Raw genomic sequence first — 24,381 nt, forward strand, 5'->3', positions numbered from 1 at the left:
GGGTGTAGGGTTAACACTTGTGAGTCAGTCATACCTTCAGAGTCACAGGAAAACTCTGAGGGTATGCTTGAACATCGGTAGGGAAATCGTCGTTAATACATTGATACAATCAGGGACATAGAAATACCACCAGGAATACATCTATAGGTATACCTCCTACGAGCTTGCAAGAATACCTCAACGAATATACGGATAAATCCAACGAGACTTTGTTATTCCTATAATAATTCCTAGATAACTCAAGGGATACAGGGATATTGGATAACAATTGGAACACAAGGATATCTGCAGGGATGCAGGGTTATTTATACTGTTAGGATACTTCCACGCATACATGGAAACCCTTGGGAATACTGGAAACCTTAAAATAACACTGGAACATTTAATGATACGGGAGATACGGGGATTTATTGAAGGGTAGATTTATAAATACAGGAACAAAAGTATACATTCAGAGAGATATTGATACCAACAAGAACATCTTTTAAATGCCGAGACAATCAATTTTTATAACACTAAAAACTGTAGAATGTTTTGTTAAAAATTAAATACTTTTTCCCAATTCCTGAAAGTCATACTTTTAATCATGTTATTTCTTGTTGGACTAGATGCTTACATTATACTTTCCTAACAAAACAACAAGATCTTTTGAAAGCAGGAATTAAAACACAACATGCTGCCCATGATAAGTTTTTACCAAACATACATTAGACTATTTTGATTGCAATACCATTCTAAGAAAGTCCAAATTTTTAATAGAATAAAGGAAGATGATTAAAGTCCCTCCACAGATTATGACGTCATACGATAGCATAACCAATGAGAGGCCAGCATAAATTTTACCATTGGTTAAGTACACAAATTTAAACCCGCTTGTGTGCTTATAACAGATTTTCTGTTTAGGAACATGTTTAGACATCAATATGAATTTTAAAATTATAATATGACTATTTCACTGAAGCTTACACGGGTCTGCCGAGCTATTTTAATTAACACCATTCTCCTAGAGAGTATCAGGAGATTTTCTGACAGTTTCCTTCAAAGATTCCCCCATTTAATTTAATATTGTTATATTGGGTATGGGTACGTGGTAGTCCCGCAGTGGTTAAGAATAGAAAAACCCTAAAGCTATTTTCCAATTTTTTTGTCATGAATTTGACGTTTTGTATGGAATTCTAGGGTAATGCCAGTTTTAAACTTTTAACTAGAATGCATGAGATGGTATAAGCCAATTTTATATTAAAAACTAACTTATACTAAACTAACTTAAAGCGAGTCTTTGAATACATTAGCTGTAGTTACATTTATGGGCAATTTCCTTTTAAATAAAATTAAACCACAAACAAATCTAATTTGAGGTCTACTTGAATAATACAAATAACAAATAATCAAATAAAGTCCAAAGTTTAAAGAATTTTCCTCTTATAAGATGTAATCTCAATTTCATAAAATTTAATATAAAATTTATCTATTTAGAATATTAAGAAAAATGAAAAATGATTTACAATAGGAATATTTAATACATCAAATTCAATTTAAATTTTATTATAAAATTAATTCCGCTGAAATAATTGATTTTAATTTTGTTTGTGTCTTTGCAAAAAGAAGAAATTGATTAAAAAATGTTGATATCAGCCACAACATCAAACTGAAGACCAGTGCCATGTTTTTTTTGGCAAAATTGTTTACATCACAAGTTCTTATTCAACCCATCCATTGTGAGCCATTTGGATGGAAGTCCTAGCTGTGCATGGAAATAATTTAAGCCTGTTTATGAACCAAGACATTAAATTCCCTACTGTAGCTCATAGTGTCTCTGGTATGACGCAGCTTGGTCCAGGCTCGAACCCAACATATCCCCGACGGAAAGCGGGACGCTCCAACTCAAGCTAATGAAAAGCCCAAATCGTGAATTCTAATATGTTAGAATCTATTTCAAATCTTTAATGCGAATTCCTGTAACAATTAGGTAATATAAAAAGTGAGTAGCAAAATTGAATTGATTACCTAAAAGTCCTTATGTCTTTGTCAATTTATAACTGATGATTTCTAGGTTGATTTGATTATGAAGTTATATAAGTTATAGTCTCTGTAGTTTCATCTTAAAATGTTAGTACTTCCATATAAGGCATCCTGCTTTTGAATATATCTACTCAGACTTCTAAATAAAATTCAATAGTTAATCTATATTTGTTAATATTTGATTGTTTGGTGTTTTACTTTTTGAGTAACACTGTACTTAAATGTTGTCTTCCTTGTTTTCAATTAGGATAAAGAAAGATAAATGTATCAGCCTCGACTAACCTAGATCCAATAATTTTATCTGCCACTTGATTTCTTTGCTTGCTTGCTTGTAGTTTATTAAATGATGGACAATTTATTTCCTATTCCCATTTACCACCCACCTACCATACCTCTTCAGATACTAGATGTATTACTTTTAGAATAATCATAGGTATAGATCAATCTCTAACAGTTATAGTTTTAAATCAATTTCACTAGCCTAAAAAATCTTTGACATTTGCTGACATTTAAATTCTATCCTTATACATATAAAAGTAACAGTATGTCTGTTTCTTTGTCCGAGTGTACATAAAAATCTTGCTAACATCCAAACTTATGGTTTACCAATTCAGTGAAGCTTCTCATATGTCAAAGGAAGGTTTATATCTATTTTTGGGAGGGTACCTCTACTTTCCAAAGAGAAATCGCAATGAAAACAATATCCCAACCCAATTATTTGTAATATTATATAGTAACATCAAAAACATCAGACATACCTGTCATTAATTACAGAAAGCTTCACTTTCAAACTTGAACTAACCACACATTTTTACTCCATCTAAAATACGTATCTTGCAAAGGTCTAATCCCTCTATTTTCCTCTCCTCTTCATACAACAATTTATGCCTTTAATTTTCCCCACACTTTCCCCAATCTTACATACCACTAAACCAATTCACAGAGATAAATATCATGAAACTGAACATATACTCTGGGGCATTGAATAAAAGTGGTAATGGCTGACATAATATCGACATAATTCTCTTTAACCATGATAACATAAACATAATATAATATGTCAATTTAATAATATAGCGCAGCAATAACATGTTAATAAATTTATTTGTCAGTGCTATTGGTTTTCTGTCTGTTTTTATGAATGAATTTCCATGTTCCTTTATCAAAAAACCATGTGGGTAGCTAGTTGTTGTTGGCTGATTCAGGCAATATATTACATTTTCACCCCTCTTCCTAGATCTCTAACAATATACCATAATTTGAATTCATGAAAGAAGGTGTATCAACTATTTTTTTTATAGCTAGCCGGTTCTTTTAGTAAGTAGTAGATGTAAAATTTTTCATAGAATTCAGATATGCAATCGGTTTTTTTGTAGACCTCTTATTTTTTAAGTAATTTAAGTTTTAAAAAAAAAAAATTAAGTCGATTTTAAGGTACTAAAATGCAACAAAAAAAAGAAAGAAAATGGTCATTATGAACAAAAATAGTAAGATCTTTAATTTGACACCTTACTTTTTCAATTCTGTCAGGTAATTATTGAAAAAATCGATTTTTTTAAACCCACGAGAATAAAAACTTTGAACTTAATTTTATTATTTCACAAATAAAAAAATATGGGTTCATATATACCATTAGAATCAGAAAAATATTACGAATCCATTGTAAGCAAAATTGAAAAAAAAAGTTTACAATATAGTATATAAACTACAATAAAAGGAATTATATGAAAATATCATATTATGTTGTACAGGCAACGTCTTAATTCTTCAATTGAGTATAAAAATGGGAAGGGGGTAAAGAGGGGGTAAAGAGGGGGTAAAAAAGGGAAAACAATAGTGTTGTCTGAACAAAAAAAATAATTGGCCATTTCTGTAATTTTTTAATTTTTTAATTTTTTTCAATTTTGCTTACAATGGATTCGTAATATTTTTCTGATTCTAATGGTATATATGAACCCATGTTTTTTATGTCTGTTTGAGAAAATATTTAGGCCTAAAGTTTTTATTATACCGAGGTTAAAAAAATAGATTTTTTCAATAATTACTCAACAGAATTTTAAAAGTAAGGTGTCAAATTAAAGATCTTACTATTTTTGTTCTTACTGACCATTTTCTTCTTTTATTTTGTTGCGTTTTAGTACCTTAAAACCGACTTAATTATTTTTTTAAAAAACTTAAATTACTTAAAAAATAAGAGGTCTACAAAAAAACCGATTGCATATTTGAATTCTATGAAAAATTTTACATCTACTACTTACTAAAAGAACCGGCTAGCTATAAAAAAAAAAGTTGATACAACTTCTTTGGAAAATAAATACACATAAAAAATACTTTCATATTGAATGATATAAAGTTGACAGTAAACTATATTTTCTTTGAATGAAATATTTCCATTTTATGACACTATCCTATGAAAAGTCATGTAATGAAAGGTATTTCAGTGAGGACACTTCCATATGCATGGTTCCCCTACCCTCCATAGACAAATTATATTTCTCAGATGAAAAAACTCAAATGCCTTAATTTGGCAGAGGTCATCAAAGACAATCTAAATTATATTTTCAACAGTTTTATTACACTAAACATAAAGAAATATCATTCATATTATATTTTCAAAATTTTTAGTAAAGTTAAGCAAAAGATTAATAATATTTTTTTCAGGTAAAATCAAAATATTTTCTTTTTAGTCTACTTTTTTACCAAAATTGAGTAAATAGCATCATTAATACCTTACTATTTATTTATTTATTCACTTTATTCTGCCCAAACCTGTTAAACTATATGTATTTATCTAATATATTTATCTTATTACTAAAATTTGATGTAGCTAGAAACCCGAGAACCTTGTTTGAATATATATGCCCTAAACTGGTATTTTCAACTTTTGCTACAGCCAACTCAGGTTATGAAAGTACCAAATTATGCATGTTTCATTTTGAACTTTAACCTGATGTCATTTTAAATATTTTGATTGATTAAAAAACCAAGTATTATGCCTACGATAGGTTTATCTTACCCTAAAGTCTAAAAAACTAAATAGAAATGTTTTAAGCAAATGCATTAGTTATGTAGTATAGTGTAAGTAAAACAAATTGCATTTATCTACTTGTGGTAGTTACATTACATTGAAACCCAATTATCGATGTGTCTGCTAGATTAATGGGTTAAAGACAAACTTCTGCAATGTCCCACTTTTTAAAAATGTGCATTGTCCCTCCAAATAAAAATGAAAATACAAATAAATTTTTAATTATTTTTCATATTAATTAAGTATTCAGACTTAAATGTTACATAATGTAAAATTTTCAGTGTAAGAGTAGCAAATACGGCAGTTTCACTCAAAGTGCAAAGTCAAGCACAGAAAACCCCCCCTTTGAAATAAATTGAAAATAGTGGGGAAATATCAGGCTCTTTGTTAGTCAAAATCAACAAAACCTCTAGTATCTATTTATCTATGAAATGAAACATGAACGGTATTACCATGTGATATTATGGGAGGGTGGGACTAGGGTAAATATTATATTATACTCACAACATACATAATAGGTATACAGGGTGCCGTCCATAATTTTTCCCTGTTTTCAACGTTAACTTTTTTAACCTAAGAACCATTCAAATGGTTATAATTTTAAGACAGCGGCTTAACCACAGATTTTAAGATAATCCTAATTTTCTATGGGCATATAACAGATATTTCAAATTTCTACCAGGTAGCATAAAAAATATCAAGACTTGAAAATCATATTTTTATGATATATGCAACATAAATGACTGCCCTGTTTTCACAAAAACAGCATGATGATTATTTTGGTGGTGCCTAATTGATTGTTATTTAGTGTAATATATATTTTAGATGATATTCTTGTAACTTATGCTTGCAATCAAACTTTCTATCCCTTTCTATTGTTATTCTAACTAATAGAATCAAAGATTCTTTGAAAAATTGTGTATTTAAAAATAGTTAATCAACGTTTAGAAACAAAAATATTATTCTAATTTTTTATGACAACATAAAAGAATAATTTGAATCGCACCCTGTTAATGAAGGATATTCCTAGCAGCTGTGTAACACATTAAGAAACATGGATAGACAAGAAGAAATATTATATGTGACAGTATGTTATATAAAATCTATTAAACTCGTATAATATGTATTACTACATCCAGGGAATATATGTAAGAGATTGTCAGTAATGAAGAGATAAGAAAATAAGTTTTGGGATTTTCATATGGTATTTAGTATTATTTAAAAGGATGCAAACATCCATAAGAAGCGGAACAAAAAAAATCATGGATTAAGGTGATTTAAAAAGCAGTGGTCTAAATCAAGAATAAATCCATAGAAAATTGAAAATCACAAAACCTTTCATATGTTTTTTATTTATATTTTAATATCTATATTTTGTAGTATGACTGACAGACTAACGGACCAAATATAATGGATTCACATTGGTCCCTTGAATCCTCACTTCTATCTAGCTTTAGCTTTCTATCTTTAATAGCAGCTGAGAAAATCACATATTCCTCATAGCTTTATAGAAAAGCTTTCTACTAGAAAAATTGAAGTGAATTTTAATTTTACTTATCCCTATTTTAGACACACTTATATGGCTCTCAAAATTGGCCACTACCATTATTTTTCCTGCCTCTATCCTATTAAATTTATAATTAAATGGGAGAAAATTTAACGACTTGAATTTGAATTTTTATTTGCCCTAATAATACAAAATTTAAGCCAATTTTCTAAAATCTTATCAAGAATAAGATTATTATAGCTTTATTTTGCCAAAATAATTTTGAATTTAGGGCTCAAGCAGGCGTGCGCAGATTTTTGTGTTGTACCAGTGGGGAATTACATTGTTTAACACCTCACATACGCCCCTGAAATAAGATAATCATTTCTTTCTTCTTTAATTAGTTAATTAGGTCAAAGATTATGCAAGTTAAAGAAAACAAGGATGACAAAATTTAAAACAGCATTATATAAAATTATTTCTCTGTGATATACGGAAATAATTTATCAATAGATATAAAAATTTATATGAAAAGTAATTTTTTTAAAACCCCTAACTTAGTTCTTTTTTACAGTTCTAAATTCTGCCTTTTATAACTTGAAAATATAATGTGAAATTAACTGAGTTTTTTTTTAAATTTCTCTCTTACCTCTCTGTTGACAAATTCCTAAAATTTTTAAATGTTTGATCAAATAAATATTCAATCAAATCAGTACAGACCGACCATCCGACATATTAGCGATAAGGTATATTCGCAACTAAAAATCTAATATGAAAATAAAAAGTTTGTGTAATTTAAATAAAGATAAATGTAAAATCCATTAATTCCAAGTAGAAGTTAATGCAATGTTTTGTCTGGAAAATTAACAAGTATGATTTATCCGCAACGTAGCAAAGAAAAAAATAAAGATAACTTCACTGAAGCTTGTGAGATTAGACGATGCAATTACTGTAGAGATTGTATAGAAACTGCATTGAGTTGTATTAATTATTGTTGAGTGCCCGTAGGAAGGATGTACAGACATATCTTAGGTTTATAAAGAAAATGCAGCGATTAATAACGATTATATTCAAATGTATCGAAACTTTTTAACTAAGTAATTCTAAAAAGGGATAAACTTAAAGAAATAAGACATACTTTTAAATTTTCCATTTGTGTTTCAATTGCCTCGTGCATTAGGTAATTTTTTACACACTGATGTCTGTTAAAGAAATGATACTTAGAAATAATAAAAGCAGAAAATCAAACATACAAATTTGTGAGATAGCTTCGCTAACTAAAAAGACTAATTCTATTTAAATAAAACACGGTAAAATTCAATGAGCTAAAAATGTTCAAAAATAGATATCTGCTTAACATTACGATAAATAATTATTGTGAAATTGTCTTGGCGAACTTAAATTTTTCTAAATTAATTGAGAAAAAATATTTAAATTTAAGTTTTTATTGTTTTATTTTATGCGGTGAACTAATTGAGACAAACAATCCTATAATACAACATATTTCAGGGGGAAATTTCAGAGAGGCAAGGATAAGTCAATGGACAAGTCTACTTACCTTCTTATTTTTTTTTTTTTGGAATATTCTGTCTTTTGTATCCTATAATTATTTGCATAAAAGATAAAGTATATTTCTAAAATGCAACTTTTTTCCTTGCTGTTAATTTCTTATTCATGAGAGAGAGAGAGAGAAAAAAAGAGAGGAAGAAATAAGAGGGGGTAGGGAGGATAACTTAGAGATTTTAAAAATTAAATAAATATAGGGGTAAAGAAAGATAACAAAAGAGAAAGAGAGTTTTTTAATAAAATATAGATAAATTTATTCAGAAATATAGATATAGAGGAAGATATTTAGATGGACAGATAGATAAAGGATCCCAGGGGAAAGGGTGGGAATTTTCTCGTAAAGGAAAGCAATATGTACATGATATTTGCCTACTATAGTATGTACACATATGTATGTAGATATAAATGCCATACGAAAATGGGGAATTTGAGGCAATTCCTGTAATGAAGAGCGACTGCTCTACTTTTGTGTTTAACCCTTAACGGTCGGGTGGGGGGGAAGCGTTGAACGCCCCCCCATCCGGTTTTTTCTATCTCATTTTCTGTGTGTGAAAGATAAAGAGCCCAAACTGCTTGACTTTTTAAGTGTGGGTATGAGACATAACTGAGAGTTGAAATTTTTAGAATATCTCTATCCTGGCGGGCACAGGATGCCAGCAAACCTGGCAGGGTCATCCAGATAAAGAGCAAAAATATTTTTTTTGACTTAAACAAAGCATTTTATCTTACTAAAATATCCTCTAGTAGTACATCCTCATATTAAATACAGGTGTTCAAGTCAATTTTAGGTTCCAGGTATGATCCTGCAGGTCCTGATCCTCCAGGTCTCCAGAAATCTTTAAAAGGCTCCTGTGGCCGCAATTTTTGACTTAGAGACTTCAAATTTCAAACTTAAGCCTATCTTACATGTCTACATAATGTATTAAAATTTCATAAAGATCCGCCGCCGTTTTCCGCCGACCGCCGACTGCGGCGGCTGGCAGCTGCCAAGTACAGCTGCGGCTGCTGAAATTATATTTTGATATTTCAAATATAAAATTTACATAAAGATAAACATTTTCTCCAAAAAAATTTTTATTCTAGCTTCAAAAATAAAAAAATTACAGCCGTTTGAAATTTATAAGTAAAAAAGGACCTAAAAACAAAGGTTGTTCAATAAAAGGGTGAAGGAAGCGAAAATTGACCTTGACTTACTTAAGGTCGGAAATTTATCATAACACAGGGGACTTGCACAATTTTTTTTTAGCCCTCTAGCTCTAATAGGAACTGAGATAATAAGGGGGGGGGGGCGTTGAACGCCCCCCCCCCCGACTGATTAAGGTGCGGCAAGGGGCCCGACTGTAAGAGGTTAAGCGACCATAGTTTTAAGAAAAGTTTTTGAAAGTTTTAAGCCCTATAAAACTACAGTATTGCTTATCAATGTTTGTTATCAGAATTCTTTTTAAAAACTAATGTAATGTCATATCTTTTAAAAATCATTTATATATTCCAAAATTGTAGATATTTCTATTCTAATATCAGAAAAAGATATAGTAATAATCTTATAAAATAGTGTAATTTATTAATTATAGCAGTTTTCTAATAATTATATGGTTCATAGGAATAAAAAGCAAAATGTGACAAGACAATTAATTTCTCAAGAATCTACTCATATGCCAAAATGTAGCCTGTATAAATTTTACTGTAGGTAGGCCCGTGCGAGACTTTTATGGGTCAGCTTTCTAATATAATAACAGACTTACTACAGACTTTCAAGTATATTAAATATTTTAGGTATGCCCTAATACAGGAAGGGTTATGATAATGTTAGTCAAATTAATCTACACCACTTTCTTTTCCCTTTGCCCTTTACTCAGATTCAGCATCTATCAAAAGCTACTAAAAATTGCATTAAAGTTGAATTTAAGATCTATTGTTCTATCCCTGCAGCCCCTAACCCTAACTGCTTTCTCAGCATAGGTGTACAGTAAGATATATATATTTACGTCAGGTCCTTATACAGGATAAAAACATATACATATCATCAACTTATCAATATAGAAGTGTTTAATATGCCAAAAAGTGTGGGTTAAAGTGTTAAATAATAACTAATCATTTAGTATGTGACTCAAAAGTTTTAAAAATCTATTAAAACGTTGAAAATGAGGTTTTGGAGAAGTTTGCTCTCTGGAGCAAGCTTAAATTTAAATTCTAACCGTCAAACCCCAGGTACACAACAAGTGAAACTACTCGTGATAGGTTCGAATCTCAGCCCAAACTGCATCATAACCAAAGACATTATAAGTTTACCAACTGCTGCTAAGTCACATGCGCGACATAAATAGCAAGAGTAAGGGGTATGTCTTGGCCCAAAACAGGTGCAACTAATTACCATGCACAGTAATGACTTATAGATTAGACAAAGGTCAGGCTATCAACTAATTGGTTGTATGCAATTTTATATTTTAGTGCTTTAGCACCTATTATAAAGGTCTAACCCAACGTTGTTATCAACCGTACCCAGGGGTTTTAATTATTATATTTATAGTAGATCTAGATTTTTAATAGTATTTCTTAATTTTTGATGGATCAAAAAAAAAATCACGATAATCTTGTAATGTACTAATGGCACGGATCTTAAGGGATATGACAATAGTAATAATTGATAAAAATTCCCAAATGAATATAAACAAAATGTTCCCTAAATTGTAGATTTGGTAGAATTGGTTTTGTTGTGTAGACACGTATTATTTGTACCAACCAATCGGGATTTAATACAAGTAACCAAAGTTTTAAATCTTGTATAGCTTTGGGTAGCACTTTAATTTACAGTCCAATGTTCCCTCCCTCATAGATGTATCTAGTAAAGTTGGTGCTCTGCTGTATAAAAAAATATGTAAAAACCTCACTTTAATATTGGTATTGTTGACTCACATGTTGATTTGATTAACATATTAACCTAAATATCAAACTTTCATAAACAAACAAATCACACACAAAATGATTAATATTCGTATGAAGCGGAAAAGATATCAATGCGGACAGGGAGATGACAATGGCTAATATGATAATTCTCAAACTTTATAACTAATTATTTGCAGCCAAACTGCGTGACTTTTTAAGTATGGGTATGACACATAACTGAGGGTTGGAATTTTTAGAATATCTCCATCCTGGTGGGCACAGGATGCCAGCAAACCTGGCAGGGTCATCCAGGTAAAAAGCAAAAATATTTTTTTTGACTTAATTAAGCAAAGCATTTTATCTTACCAAAATACTAAAATATCCTCTAGTAGTACATTCTCATATCAAATACAGGTGTTAAAGTCCATTTTAGGTTCTAGGTATGATCCTGCAAGTCCTGATCCTCCAGGTCTCCAGAAATCTTTAAAAGGTTCCTGTGGCCGCAATTTTTGACTTAGATACTTCAAATTTTAAAGTTAAGCCTTTCTTACATATCTACATAACGTATTGAAATTTCATAAAGATCCGCCGCCGTTTTCCTGCCGACCGCCGACTGAGCGACTGGCAGCTGCCAAGTACAGCTGCGGCCGCTGAAATTTATATTTTGATATTTCTAATATAAAATTTACATAAATATAAATATTTTCTGCAAAAAAAATTTCTTCTACCTTCAAAAAGAAGAAAATTACAGCCGTTTGAAATTTTTAAGTAAAAAATGACCTAAAACAAAAGGTTGTTAAATAAAAGGGTAAAAGAAGCGAAAATTGACTTTGACTTACTCTAGGTCGGAAATTCATTATCAAACTGATTTTTTAGCCCTCTAGCTCTAATAGGAAGTGAGATAAAAGGGGGAGGGGGGGGGGGGCGTTAAACGCCCCCACCCCCTCCCACGACCGATTAAGGTGCGGCAAAAGGCCTGACTGTTAAGGGTTAATGTAATGTGCAAACATGTTTTGTTGAACCTGTTTTGGACCTAGGCATTCCTTAACATAACATTGGTTCGGGCATCAATTTAAACGTCTTTATCTATGACGCGGTGTGAGCCGTGATTCGCACCCATTAACATTTTGACGACGATCGGATGAGCTTTTTGATACGCTTATGACTCTAAAATTCATATTTGCTATGATTTAAAACTCGGCCTTTAGATGCCTCATTTAATGAAAACGAGCAAAAGACAATAAAATTTTTTTAAACTTTTAAAATTTTTCTATAAAGGTCAGATAAACGTACAAAAAAGTATATTTCAAAAGTAGGTGCTCTTCAAAAATTTTATATTTTAAGATCGAGAACGGCGAAGTGAAAGTCTAACCCGTGGTTCTGCCAGTACACCATCAAGAAGAAGGAGCTCGTCATTCAAAGGATCTCTTACTAGCCTCACGGAGGACTCTTCAGGTATGTTCAGGCAGTGTTGAAACAGGATATTCCTACAGCAGTATACAAGGCTCGGAAGTTACTCGTTACCCGTGTAAGCCAGAGTGAAATCGTCATAGTATTACTTTAAAATTCAGCCAGATGTTTAAAATTGTTCCTAAACTTGTAGTATAACATAATTATTAGTTAGAAATGAGCATTTCTTATATTTTAGGAACAACTTTTGTGGAGCTCATAAAGAGATCTGGAACCCATCTTGGTGTTATAGGTATCACTTTAGTTTGTTTTTGTATTTCCCAAACAAATTCTGTAACTGGATGACCAATCAAGATTTACATGCTTTCAATGGCCACAAAGATGATTCATCTAAAGGAAAACTATTTTGCCTTTAACTTTTCCACCAGTCTATAAAATTTGACATTTTGCATGTTTTTATTTCATAGGTGTTACCAACAATTAAAGATTTAACAAAGAATACAAAATTAATAATTGACATAAGAAATTGAACAATTGAAATAAGTTCTTTTTAAAATAAAATCTTTTTGTATTGGTCGTGTTTATCAAGTTAACTTTGTTTCTGTTTTCGGTTAGTTAAAGCATTTGAAATGAGAATTGACTTAACTTGGGTGAACAGCTATCAAAAATAATTAAACATCAATTAAACATTAATTTGACATATTTAGTGACTGGTGGTAAGGATACAGGTTTGAAGCCTCGCATAGCTGACTTAGTTCCTGGATCTTGGGCTCAGGTATTGAATAGACCTTTTTACATACAGAGTGTGTTCTATAAAGCTTTCTTAGTCTGTCAGTGTGTTTGACATCATGTCTGAATATTTGATTAATTTTTGTCTATATATCTGTGTCAAAGTTTTAACTTTAACTGTCTATCTTTATGTCTATAAGTTTATCTATGTATATGTTTGTAAGTCTGTCGGTGTGTATATCTAACTGTATGCCTATCGTATACACTAAAAAGAGGGATGTCCGTCTCTGTATAAATAAGTGGGTTAAAATCTATATAAATGACTTGGCCGATTGTGTCACAACTGTTGCTCAGGGTAGGATTTTTTTCATTTGGGGAGGGGGGGGGGTAGTGGATAAGACTCTTCCCCTCATAATATCTAATTCGATAATTATACCCAACTTTTAAACAAAAATTTTGGCTCCTTATACTTGCATTATATTGTAGAGGAGCAATGTTTTATGTGTTGGAGATATTCTACTGAGTTTAAATGGAAAATCCTGCCATAATATGAGACAACATCAAATAGGTAATGTATATATTCTGTATCTAATAATGTAGTGTGGAAGAAATAATATTACTTGCTTGACACAATAATTTTGTCTATTGGTGAAAACTTTCATTTGTATACTCAAGCTTCTTAAAAGTGAATTGTATATTTGAGAAGTTTTCACAGTGTCATCAACCTTTGAAGTTTAATTGATTTTTTTTATGGGCTTTAAGGTAAACTTGATAAACAAAAATCTACATATGATATTATATAAATATTTCTTTTTAATTTTTAATGAAAATCATAGAATATTAATAGATTTAGTTATCAACAAGCTTGACAACATTTTTAAGTATTAAGTACAGCAACTCTTGAATGTAGCAACATCCAAACAAATGAAATTAAATTAAATGCATAACAGACAGACAGACGGGCCTAGTAAGTAATGATGCTGAGTGGGACATTTCAAATTATAAAGAAGCTTCATTCTTAATAGAAATGATGTAAAGTACTTTGATGTTATGAAAAATTCTAAAATGCAGAAAAAATTATTTCTTTATTGACACAGACACATAAAAAAGTTTGATTAAAAGAGAAGGAAAATCTCCCATGTTGTGTTTCCACTCTTGCAAGTAATCATTGTTTACTTTCAATTTTATACAATCTATCCCAGAGCAAAGTAGAAATCTGCCCCACACTTTTATATAAAGATTTTGGAGGTACTAGATCAGATTTAACTCATAATTGTATTGTTTAGGTCAAACAAATTTTTTTAAAGTAACTCAATAAATTTATTCTCAACCAAATTAGAAATCTGACCCACACTTTTCTATAAAACGATAGGGATACTAGAATAGATTCAGATTTATCTGGACAGTTGTGTTAGTTAGATCAACCAAAATTTAAATGAAAGGTGCTACATTAGATTCCAGTTACTCTTCCCCCCACCAACCCCAACCCCAATCATCAGTAGGTTTTCTAATAAATATTTAAATTTTTGAATTAGTACTCTTGTTTTTCCTTTATATCTAGTTTTTTTATTATCTTTAGGCATTGATTTATCTCTTTTGAACCAGATTATATTCTACAGAATATTATTAGTAAACTATATTAACCTCTCTCTATCTAGTAATTATAGTATCCCTCTTGAACCAGACTATTGTCTGTAGAATATTATTAGTAAACTATAATTTACCTCTCTATATCTAGTAACTATAGCATTTCTCTTAAACAAGAATTTAGTCTATAGAATATTATTAGTAAACTATAATTTACCGCTCTAAATCTAGTAACTATAGTATCTCTCTTGAACCAGACTATAGTCTATAGAATATTATTAGAAAACTATAATTTACCTCTCTATATCTAGTAACTATAGTATCTCTCTTGAACCAGACTATAGTCTATAGAATTTTATCAGTAAACTCACAATTTATGTGTGGCAATCTATTTTGTAGGGTTAACTAGAATTTTTTTTCTGCTAAATTTAACTATTTTCTAGCAATACATGCCAACATTTATTTAAAATTCCTCTTCATCTGTATGTTAATATTTTAGCCAAACCATCACAGTAAAAGGTGTCATTTTCTTACTTGGTAGAAAATGTACAATAATTAATCAAGTCACAATAAACAAGGATGTTAACTTTAAAAGGTAGAAAACTCTGTATGATATGAAATGTATAAATAATCATTAGGTTTGCTTTGCAAATAAATGTTCTAAAATAAAAAGGGCTGTAATAACAAACTGAGTAAAGATTGGTTAAAATATATTACTCTGTTTGACAGACATACACACTTATGATAAAATTTAAAAAACTCACTTTTCCACAGTTTCTAACCGTTAAAGTTAGTGAACCCAAGAGCTATATAACACTACAGAAGTATAAAATAGATTAACTGTTCTTAGTACTAAAAGAAATGTCACTGCATCCTTATTGATAAAATATAGTCCAGGGTAAACAATATCATCTTTCTAAACCATTCAGAAGGGCCTACAAAATATATATTTTATAATTTCTTGGACTTGTTTCTTGCCTCTAGGGACAGTTTCTTTAAATGGGAGTTATGGTTATCAAATTATTGTTTTTAAAATATGGAGGGATATTTTTCTTTGTTCCATATTTCTAGGGGGGAGGTTGACTGAACCCTCCAAAAAAAACCTCTTGAAATAATTGTAAACTACACTGATAATTGTGGCAAAATAAGATTAATTTTTTCCGCTTGTAGATATTTTTTTCACGCAATACTTATATTATTTGGAAAGTTGTAATTTATATCTTCTCTTTAATTATCCATTTTGAAACACCGGCTCCATAAGAGACTTTAGATTCAATAAATAATAAATCCTAAACAAACCTCTAGCCCATGGGAAACTGAGCATGTGTATACAGTTTTCTTTTAATAAATATATTTACTCTCAAAATATTACAATAGGTTATGTCATTAGATGATATGGAGTTTCTTATAAAATATCTTCACAAAAGAAATTGAAAAAATAGCTAGTTAATGTGTATAGTTTACATGTCAAATATCTTAATACTTTGTTTGGTCTGTCTGTATATCTAGATTTTTAAACACTTGTTATAAAAAAACCGTCGGGATCCCTAATCCTGAGGGGCTTATGTCTAGGGTGCCCTAACTCTGCGGGTTTACCATGAACCCCATATAGCCAAGCCTAATCTGACCTAAGTAAAGAATAAACACACACTAATTAGACCCTACCCCTTCTCTCTTTTAGAAATAAGAAAGGTGAGGGGGTGTATTTTCTCGAGGCACTTTGAGTAAACCTCTAGAAAACTTGATAAATTTATTTTAATTTAATAATTAATATATTTCTTACTGTTATTGTCAATAAGATGTTACTTACTAAAAAACACTATTTCCAAAATCAACGCAGCATTAACATGCTTCTATTAAAAAAAATATAATCCTGTTTTAAAAAGTAGTAAGGTTTTTAGTTTGATTTCAATAACTACCCAACTGATAAACTAATTGAGTACTCCTTTTAAGGGATCTTTAAAGGTCTTGGGTGGATTTAGGCTATTTCATTTTATATTTAAGTGTTTGGATTAACAGATCAATAGTATAGATGTACAATGTACATAAATACAGACAACTACCTCCCTTCATTTTTCAAAGACTTCTTTCGTCTCCTTTTAAAATATTTTCTGCTTCTTGGCTGTGTTAATATAAGCGACACCATTGGTTGATTTTCAATGACCCAATAGAAAGGTTGTGCAAGGTTGTTGCGATGGGGAAATACAGTTATTTAACTCTTTCTCCCTCTAGTGTTTTACTCTAATTTTGGATTGTTTTAACTATTTTTCTATCCCCTTCCTACCCCTTTTGATAAAGAGCCCCTAAATACTATGGGATCGTCCGGTAGTACATACATAGCTAAGAGAATTGAAAAGACATTTCATAGCAAAACTAATGACCAATTCATGTCAGCTATAATCAATAACCTTAATTGTTCTGCTGATATGTTTTGTGTGTTGTTCAGCCTGGTGTTAACGTGTTTTAGCGATTTGTTCAGACATACTGTCAATTGATCGGACAGCGGAAATTGATAAATTATAGAGTAGCTGAGACACACTAATAAATGAACATCTGTGTAGATATCACTTTACATTGCATTGTTTGCATATCATATGTTAGCACACAAGATTAAATTCATTACTATTATTCCACAATATGTTCCTTGTAATGGTTTTTAGTAGTGAAGCTGCTCTATAAGTATCTGTGTGTCAATCAGCCATGCTATATGTAGAAAATGTAGTTTATACGGCTGCTATTATACATCTCTCTTTGTCAGTTCGTCCATCCTTTAAGTTCTGAGGGAAAATGAAACTCTAAGGGTAAACTGTAATTTATCTAGCTGTTTTTAGAGATAGATGTCTAATTTTTTTTATTAAAGATATAATATACTTGATCTGACGGTTTCTTTGTAATGGTTATAGCTAAATATTTCAGTAAATATTGTATTAATCAGCAAACATCAATACATAAACTAAATTTTCCTATCTCTAAAAGAAGTTAAATATCGTCTTTATATTTAGTTGAGCTCCTGGATACAGCAGACAAAGTACAGCTCGAAGTTAAATATCGTCTTCCATCTGTGTCAAACTCAAAGAAAACCAGACCTAAACTTATTCAGGTACCTGCAGGGAGAGAGGGGACATTAGGCTTTTTATTACACTAGTCCCTAAATTTTTATAAAAAAAGTTTTCTTATTCGTTTGCTTAATAACTTTGGGGAACGTTTAGTAAATTTTGATTGGTTGGTTAATTAAGTTGAGAGTCCAAATGTTGCAAATAATGTAACTGCCATTGTCTTATTCTTTTAGATTCCTGAATTAATAACTGAAAACTATGAAACCATTAATTTGAAGACAAATGTTATTGTTAAAGGAATAGTTATTTCTTTCATTGTATTATAAACTGTTTTCCGCGGATATAGAATGATTAATTATAAGATTAAAACCAGTTTTTTTTAGATCCGAGGTGCCGAAGACATAGTTTTTTCGTATGGATGAGAACCGGTTCCTATCCACCGGATTCGAATGAATACGAGAAAGATATTTATGCAATTTTTAAAAAAGAGTCATACCACATTTTGGAAAAAGGGTAACGTACTTTCTTTAAAATAAAACATAACGTGTCCATGTCCATGTTTAGATGTCAGTACAGAAAGAGAATGGAAGTTATGGAATGGTGATACGAGGTGGAGCTCATGACACTCCCGCTAAATCCAGGCCTTTCACCGTGGTTCATGTGGATAAGGTAGATTAAAATTATCGTTAGTTCGGCTAGGTCCTGAGAAGTATTTTAGAGAGGGTAACACCACCCAACCAATAAAAATCGTAAATAGTAATCACATTTGCCATCCAACTGTAGAATAATCTTAATATTCTAGCGAATGATTCATAAAATCAATGTAAACATCGACTTAAATCAAATATATTATTTAATAAAAGTTGTTTGTCTGTTTTTAGGATGGTCCTACACAGAGAGAAGGAATTGTTAGACCTGGTGACAGGTATAAACATGTTATCATTGTAATATTTTTAGTGGTGCAGCTTCTCTATATTAGGCTTCTGTACACATTTGTACTTTCTTCCTTCATTTAGAGTTACTTGAGTTGTAATGTAACATACACAACAAAATAAAATAATGTATGTATGTAAATTTGTTTATGTGTCTTTAGCTTAATATCACTCTAGTCGCTCGACTGTTATTTTGAAGCTTTGTCATGGAAAATTTTGTAACATTTGGAGGGGGGGGGGGGGGGGGGTTAACTCCACTCTTTGAAGATACCTCCTTTGGAAAAAATAACGACTCAAATATTTTTTTTCCTTTTATTTTTAAAACTATAGTTCAGATTCTAAGGTCGACCCCCCTTTCCTCAAGTGACCCTAAAGGCCTTGAGCATAGCCGCTAGTTAGTAAATAAGTCGATGGTTATTAGCAATATTTTAAAACCCTAATATTCTTAGGATTTTAAGTTTAAATGGGCGGAGCTTGGAGGGGATGAAGTTACCTGAATTACAAAGTTGTATGTATCAAGAGGATGGGGAGACAACATTTACTGTTGAATACGATGTGGGAAAACAGGTAATTTGAAGAAGAAAAATCTTTATAGGTAAACCAAATGAAAGTTTTTGTCTTATGATTTCTTGTCCAATGATTTAGTGTCACAAGATTTTTAGAACACTGAGAAAAATTTTCACATAATATCTAGATTATCAGAGACTAGTATTGTCTTAATTGCGCCTTATTTTATAAGTTACAAAATTATTATAAAAGAAAAGTAAAATATAAATTGTTTGTTAAACTGTCATATGATTATCATTGGATTTTAAGATTTCATTTTTCAGATGTATCCGGATCAATCTGCAGCTCTAATTGAAATATACAGGTAATTAAAAAATAATTTCATTAGATTACTTTATTTTATGTTCTCTGGACTTTAACAACGTATGTGATAGTTGTTTTTCTCCAAAAAACTTTTGATAAATGTAGTTCTTTTTTGCTTTTGTACATAGCTAATGACAATTTGATATGAAAGTTTTGTTGTTTATAACATAAAACAGTTCAAACAGGCGAACAGGCCATCTATTTCATTCCCTTTTTTGAATTCAACTGTAAGAGAACCTAACAGCAGATTATGATTATGTGTAGTGTAAGATTCGAACTGCCCGCTTCACATTTTTACATTTTTATTTAAAAAAAAAAACCCGGCTCCCACCCCCTCCTGAGACAAAGCAACAAATCCAAAAATTACTAATTATAATATAATCATAATAAAATGAAGGTATTTCTTTAATTTCAGAGAACCTGGAGATGTACTGGGTATAATGTTAGAATCAAATCCTGATACCAAAGCTATTTTAGTTCATACTATCCAAGAAGCTAGTCTCGCTGATAGGTAGGCAAATTTTAAAAATTAATACCCAGTCTATTAATAGTGAAACAACGGTTACTAATCACATTTAATAGAAGCTTTTTTTAACTGTTTCCATTAAGAATAAACCTTTTCTAGATGATTTTATCCTAACAAAGTGTTTTATCACTTTTATCTAATGAAAATATCATTATTTTAGATGTGGAGCTATTCATGTTGGAGATATGATCCTGGCAATTTCTGGTGTTCCTGTTTCCAGGTATTTTTGTAAAAAAAGAATATTGTTTTGATGTTCGCTGTTCTTAATGCATTGGAGGTAATCATTACATTTAGGATAGCTCCGTATATTTACCCCTGTCCTTTTTATTTTATCTCCAGTTGGATTTCTCTATAACAAAATATTGTTCAAACTTTACATAAAGACAGACACATAAAGAATCTTTTTGGAGATAACTGTTCTGTAGATAACTGAGGCCATATCAATGACGAGAAAGCACCAAAAAAATTGAATTGATGGAATAAGTACAATTTGCCTTTTTTTCTAAAAGCTTAAGAATTATTTTTGAATCATTTGTAAGTGACAGGAATTCAGATATGAATTAAACTCTTATGGTACATCCAAAGATGTAAGGAACAGGATAATAGTATTTAGTGATGAGTTATATGATTTTGCGTTTGTCTCAATTTTTTTTGAAACTAGATTTAAAACCTAAAAATTAACAAAAAAGAGATTTTTTGGTCAAGTGGGATTTTTTTCTTCAAAATAATTTATTAGCGATGCTTTAAAAAAAATCCCTTGGGTCATAGACCCTCAAGAATTGAGCGCCCATCAAAGCTATTATTTAATAAAAATATAATGCTGTGGCGTTATCAGCTGACTAAATTGTTAAATAGGTTATTCTGCTATTTATTTCTTAAGCATTATGTCCTTCCTAAATGGCAAACATAAAGTACTTTAACATTTTTCTAAAGATTTACCTTCTTTAAACAAAATCATTTCCTTGCATGTGAATGCCAGGAACAAAAAGATAGAGGGTTATGACCAATAAATTAATCTCTCTCCTAATACATATGAAACTTATTCCTTTTCTTTCTTTCTATAAAGAAATATGAGAGAAGAAAGGCTTGTTGATTAATTTGATTATCCTCTACTCTCCCGTGAAGGGAAATGGATTTTGAAACATTATAACCTCAACCATTTCAAGGGATTTAAAATGAATCTACTCAAATTTATTGTTTTATCAAATCATTTCACAATTCATATCAGAACCACATTTCTCCGTATAACATGTATGCTATTCAAATTTCTTCTAAGATAGTAAAGTGTGATTTTAATATTGAATTCAATTAAGGATTTTAATGATGCTAATAGTTATTTCTTTCATCGTATTATAAACGACTCTCCGCGGATATAGAATGTACAATTATAAGATTAAAACCAGTTTTTTTAGCCCCGAGTTGCCGAAGGCACGGGCTAAAAAAACTGGTTTTAATTTTATGATTGTACATTTTTATATTCGTAGAAAGCTTGATATGATACGATGCTAGACATAGTTTTTTCGTATGGATGAGAACCGGTTCTTATCCACCGGATTCGAATGAATACGAGAAAAAATATTATTTTATTTCTGAAAACAAATAAAATTTAACAAGATAATGAAAAATAAACAAAAATTTTACAATATATATTACATTTTTGTTGACTTATTTAATTTCTTCCATTTTCATTCCACCAAAAAAAAACAAGATACTTGAAGTATGTTAAAGACATTCTTTGTCTTAGGAAAGATATAGAGGAAGTGAACAATTTGATTCGAGAATCCGGGTCAACAGTCAGACTGGAGATACTTCCTGGAGCTGCCGCCAGGTACAAAGCCCTAATGGACAATTAAATTATTTTTAGCCCTGCATTTGTGTGTTCATTTTCATTTTTCAATTTATTTTGAAGAGTGTAGACTGCAATATTATATGAACAATTATATTTAATTAAATGTTTCTTAACTTTATTTTTTGATTTAAGCTTATATCTAATTTTTTAGGGCAAGATGCAGTGTAAGATCCTCCCTTCCTTCACCATGTCTATCTACTATGAGAAGATTTACTGGTCCTTGCAGGTTAGATATTTCATATCTTCTTTATTTATGTCAAGTATAAGAACATGTACTGGTCCTTGTAGGTAAGATCTTTTCTATGCTCACAATGTCTGTCTTCTATGAGATGATTTACTGGTCCTTGTAGTTCAGATCTTCCCTACCCGTACCATGTCTCTCTACTATGAGAGATTTAATGGTGTATGAAAATGATTCAAGGTTCAACAGACTAGAATTTTTAAAGTATAAACTTTTCAGGATCCACAATCCTCCAGTTCCTCTGTCCCCTGCCTGTAGAATTCCAGAATCTCCAGCCCCTCTACCACACAGAAAACATTTGAATAGCCAGGTACTAATTAATTCTACCTTTATGCCATGGGGTAGGAGGATTTCTTTGTGTCTGTCTGATACATAACATTTTTAAAACTGGTTTACCTCAGCAATTTTATTTTAAGATTTTAATAGCTGCATTATATTTTGGATTGTTATATTTGTACGATGAGCATATCAAAGACCAAATGTCGTCTTGTATTGTTTGAAAATTGAAGAAAATTAAACTGAAAACCCTATCTTCATTTATATTTTAGAATCATATTTTCTTTTACAGATGTTGGGAAATGAGGAAGATAAAGAGAGAAGAAAAACTGTGGCTTTTACTGTAGAACTGGATAGAAGTAATGGACCTTTAGGTAAATCATATAATTCATTTTCAAAAAAAGGAATTTCATATGACAAAAAAACGGTGTTTACCCTCAAAATGCCTTGCAAGCACAGAAAGCCTTCTTATTTATACAATAACTCAGGCAGCATTCCAAGGAGATGGCAACCATTGCAAGGAGTACAATGTATTTATATTTATATTCCAGGTATAACTCTGGCAACATCCCAAGGAGAAGGTACCATCACAAGGAGTACAATGTATTTATATTTATATTTCAGGAATAACTCTGGCAACGTCCCATGGAGATGGCAACCATGACAAGGAGTACAATGTATTTATATTTATATTCCAGGTATAACTCTGGCAACATCCCAAGGAGAAGGCAACCATCACAAGGAGTACAAAGTATTTATATTATTATTCCGGGTACAACTCTGGCAACATCCCATGGAGATGGCAACCATCACAAGGAGTACAATGTATTTATATTTATATTCCAGGTATAACTCTGGCAACATCCCAAGGAGTACAATGTATTTATATTCATATTCCAGGTATAACTCTGGCAACATCCCAAGGAGATGGCAACCAGGACAAGGAGTACAATGTATTTATATTTATATTCCAGGTATAACTCTGGCAACATCACAAGGAGATGGCAACCATCACAAGGAGAACAGACCTAGTATTTACATTTCTGCTATGACTGAAGGTGGACTTGCTAATATGTCCAAGGTAAAAAAATTTTAAGATTTTACAAAGAAAGCGTCTTAACTTTTTTGCTTTTTATTTAAGATAGCTAGCCGGTTCTTTTAGTAAGTAATAGATGTAAAATGGTCCATAGAATTCAAATATGTAATCGGTTTTTTTTGTAGACCTCTTATTTTTGAAGTAATTTAAGTTTTTTAAAAAAATAATTAAGTCAGTTTTAAGGTACTAAAACGCAACAAAATAAAAGAAGAAAATTGCCAGTATGAACAAAAATAGTAAGATCTTTAATTTGACACCTTACTTTTAAATTTTGTTGAGTAATTATTGAAAAAATCTATTTTTTTTTAATTCGGTTTAATAAAAACTTTAAACCTAAATATTTTCTCAAACAGACATAAAAAATATGGGTTCATTTATACCTTTAGGATATATACACTGTAACAGATATTTTTTAAACACAAGAAACAATAATGCATTTTTAACTGCATTATTTTGAAGTTTATAAACAGACTGAAGCATATTTGTTCATACTTTTTCATTCTTTACATGTTATGTAAGTATCACTATTTTTATTGTAGTATCTATTGTATATATTGTATGAACACTATCCTTTTTTTGTCAATTCTATTGGTTAAGTTTTGAGGTGAAGCTTCCTGATTCGTCAATTTTTGAGATTTTTGATTAGCTAGTTTAATAGTTAAAATTAAGTGTTGCCTTACTATTTTTGTTCATACTGGCAATTTTCTTCTTATATTTTGTTGCGTTTTAGTACCTTAAAACCGACTTAATTATTTTTTAAAAAAACTTAAATTACTTCAAAAATAAGAGGTCTGCATAAAAACCGATTGCATATCTAAATTCTA

General features: G+C 30.6%; 1 protein-coding gene across 1 annotated transcript in view; it reads left to right on the top strand.

The window, feature by feature from the left end:
* Window positions 1-10,065: 10,065 nt before the first annotated feature.
* Window positions 10,066-24,381, top strand: part of Grip (Glutamate receptor interacting protein) — a 28,176-nt gene continuing 13,860 nt past the window's right edge. The window contains exons 1-17 of the mRNA XM_080181164.1: window positions 10,066-10,310; window positions 12,330-12,440; window positions 12,634-12,687; window positions 13,103-13,170; window positions 13,611-13,692; window positions 17,714-17,811; window positions 18,332-18,436; window positions 18,649-18,692; window positions 19,149-19,266; window positions 19,530-19,570; window positions 19,985-20,080; window positions 20,256-20,315; window positions 21,840-21,923; window positions 22,096-22,170; window positions 22,405-22,495; window positions 22,754-22,835; window positions 23,436-23,542. Coding sequence (XP_080037290.1) covers window positions 10,244-10,310; window positions 12,330-12,440; window positions 12,634-12,687; window positions 13,103-13,170; window positions 13,611-13,692; window positions 17,714-17,811; window positions 18,332-18,436; window positions 18,649-18,692; window positions 19,149-19,266; window positions 19,530-19,570; window positions 19,985-20,080; window positions 20,256-20,315; window positions 21,840-21,923; window positions 22,096-22,170; window positions 22,405-22,495; window positions 22,754-22,835; window positions 23,436-23,542 — 1,383 coding nt within the window. The 5' untranslated portion in view covers window positions 10,066-10,243. The remainder of the gene's footprint in view (window positions 10,311-12,329; window positions 12,441-12,633; window positions 12,688-13,102; window positions 13,171-13,610; window positions 13,693-17,713; window positions 17,812-18,331; window positions 18,437-18,648; window positions 18,693-19,148; window positions 19,267-19,529; window positions 19,571-19,984; window positions 20,081-20,255; window positions 20,316-21,839; window positions 21,924-22,095; window positions 22,171-22,404; window positions 22,496-22,753; window positions 22,836-23,435; window positions 23,543-24,381) is intronic.

This window comes from Acartia tonsa, chromosome 13 (assembly GCF_053477335.1).
Source record: "Acartia tonsa isolate MP-2025a chromosome 13, ASM5347733v1, whole genome shotgun sequence".
Classification (NCBI taxonomy): Eukaryota; Metazoa; Arthropoda; class Copepoda; order Calanoida; family Acartiidae; genus Acartia; species Acartia tonsa.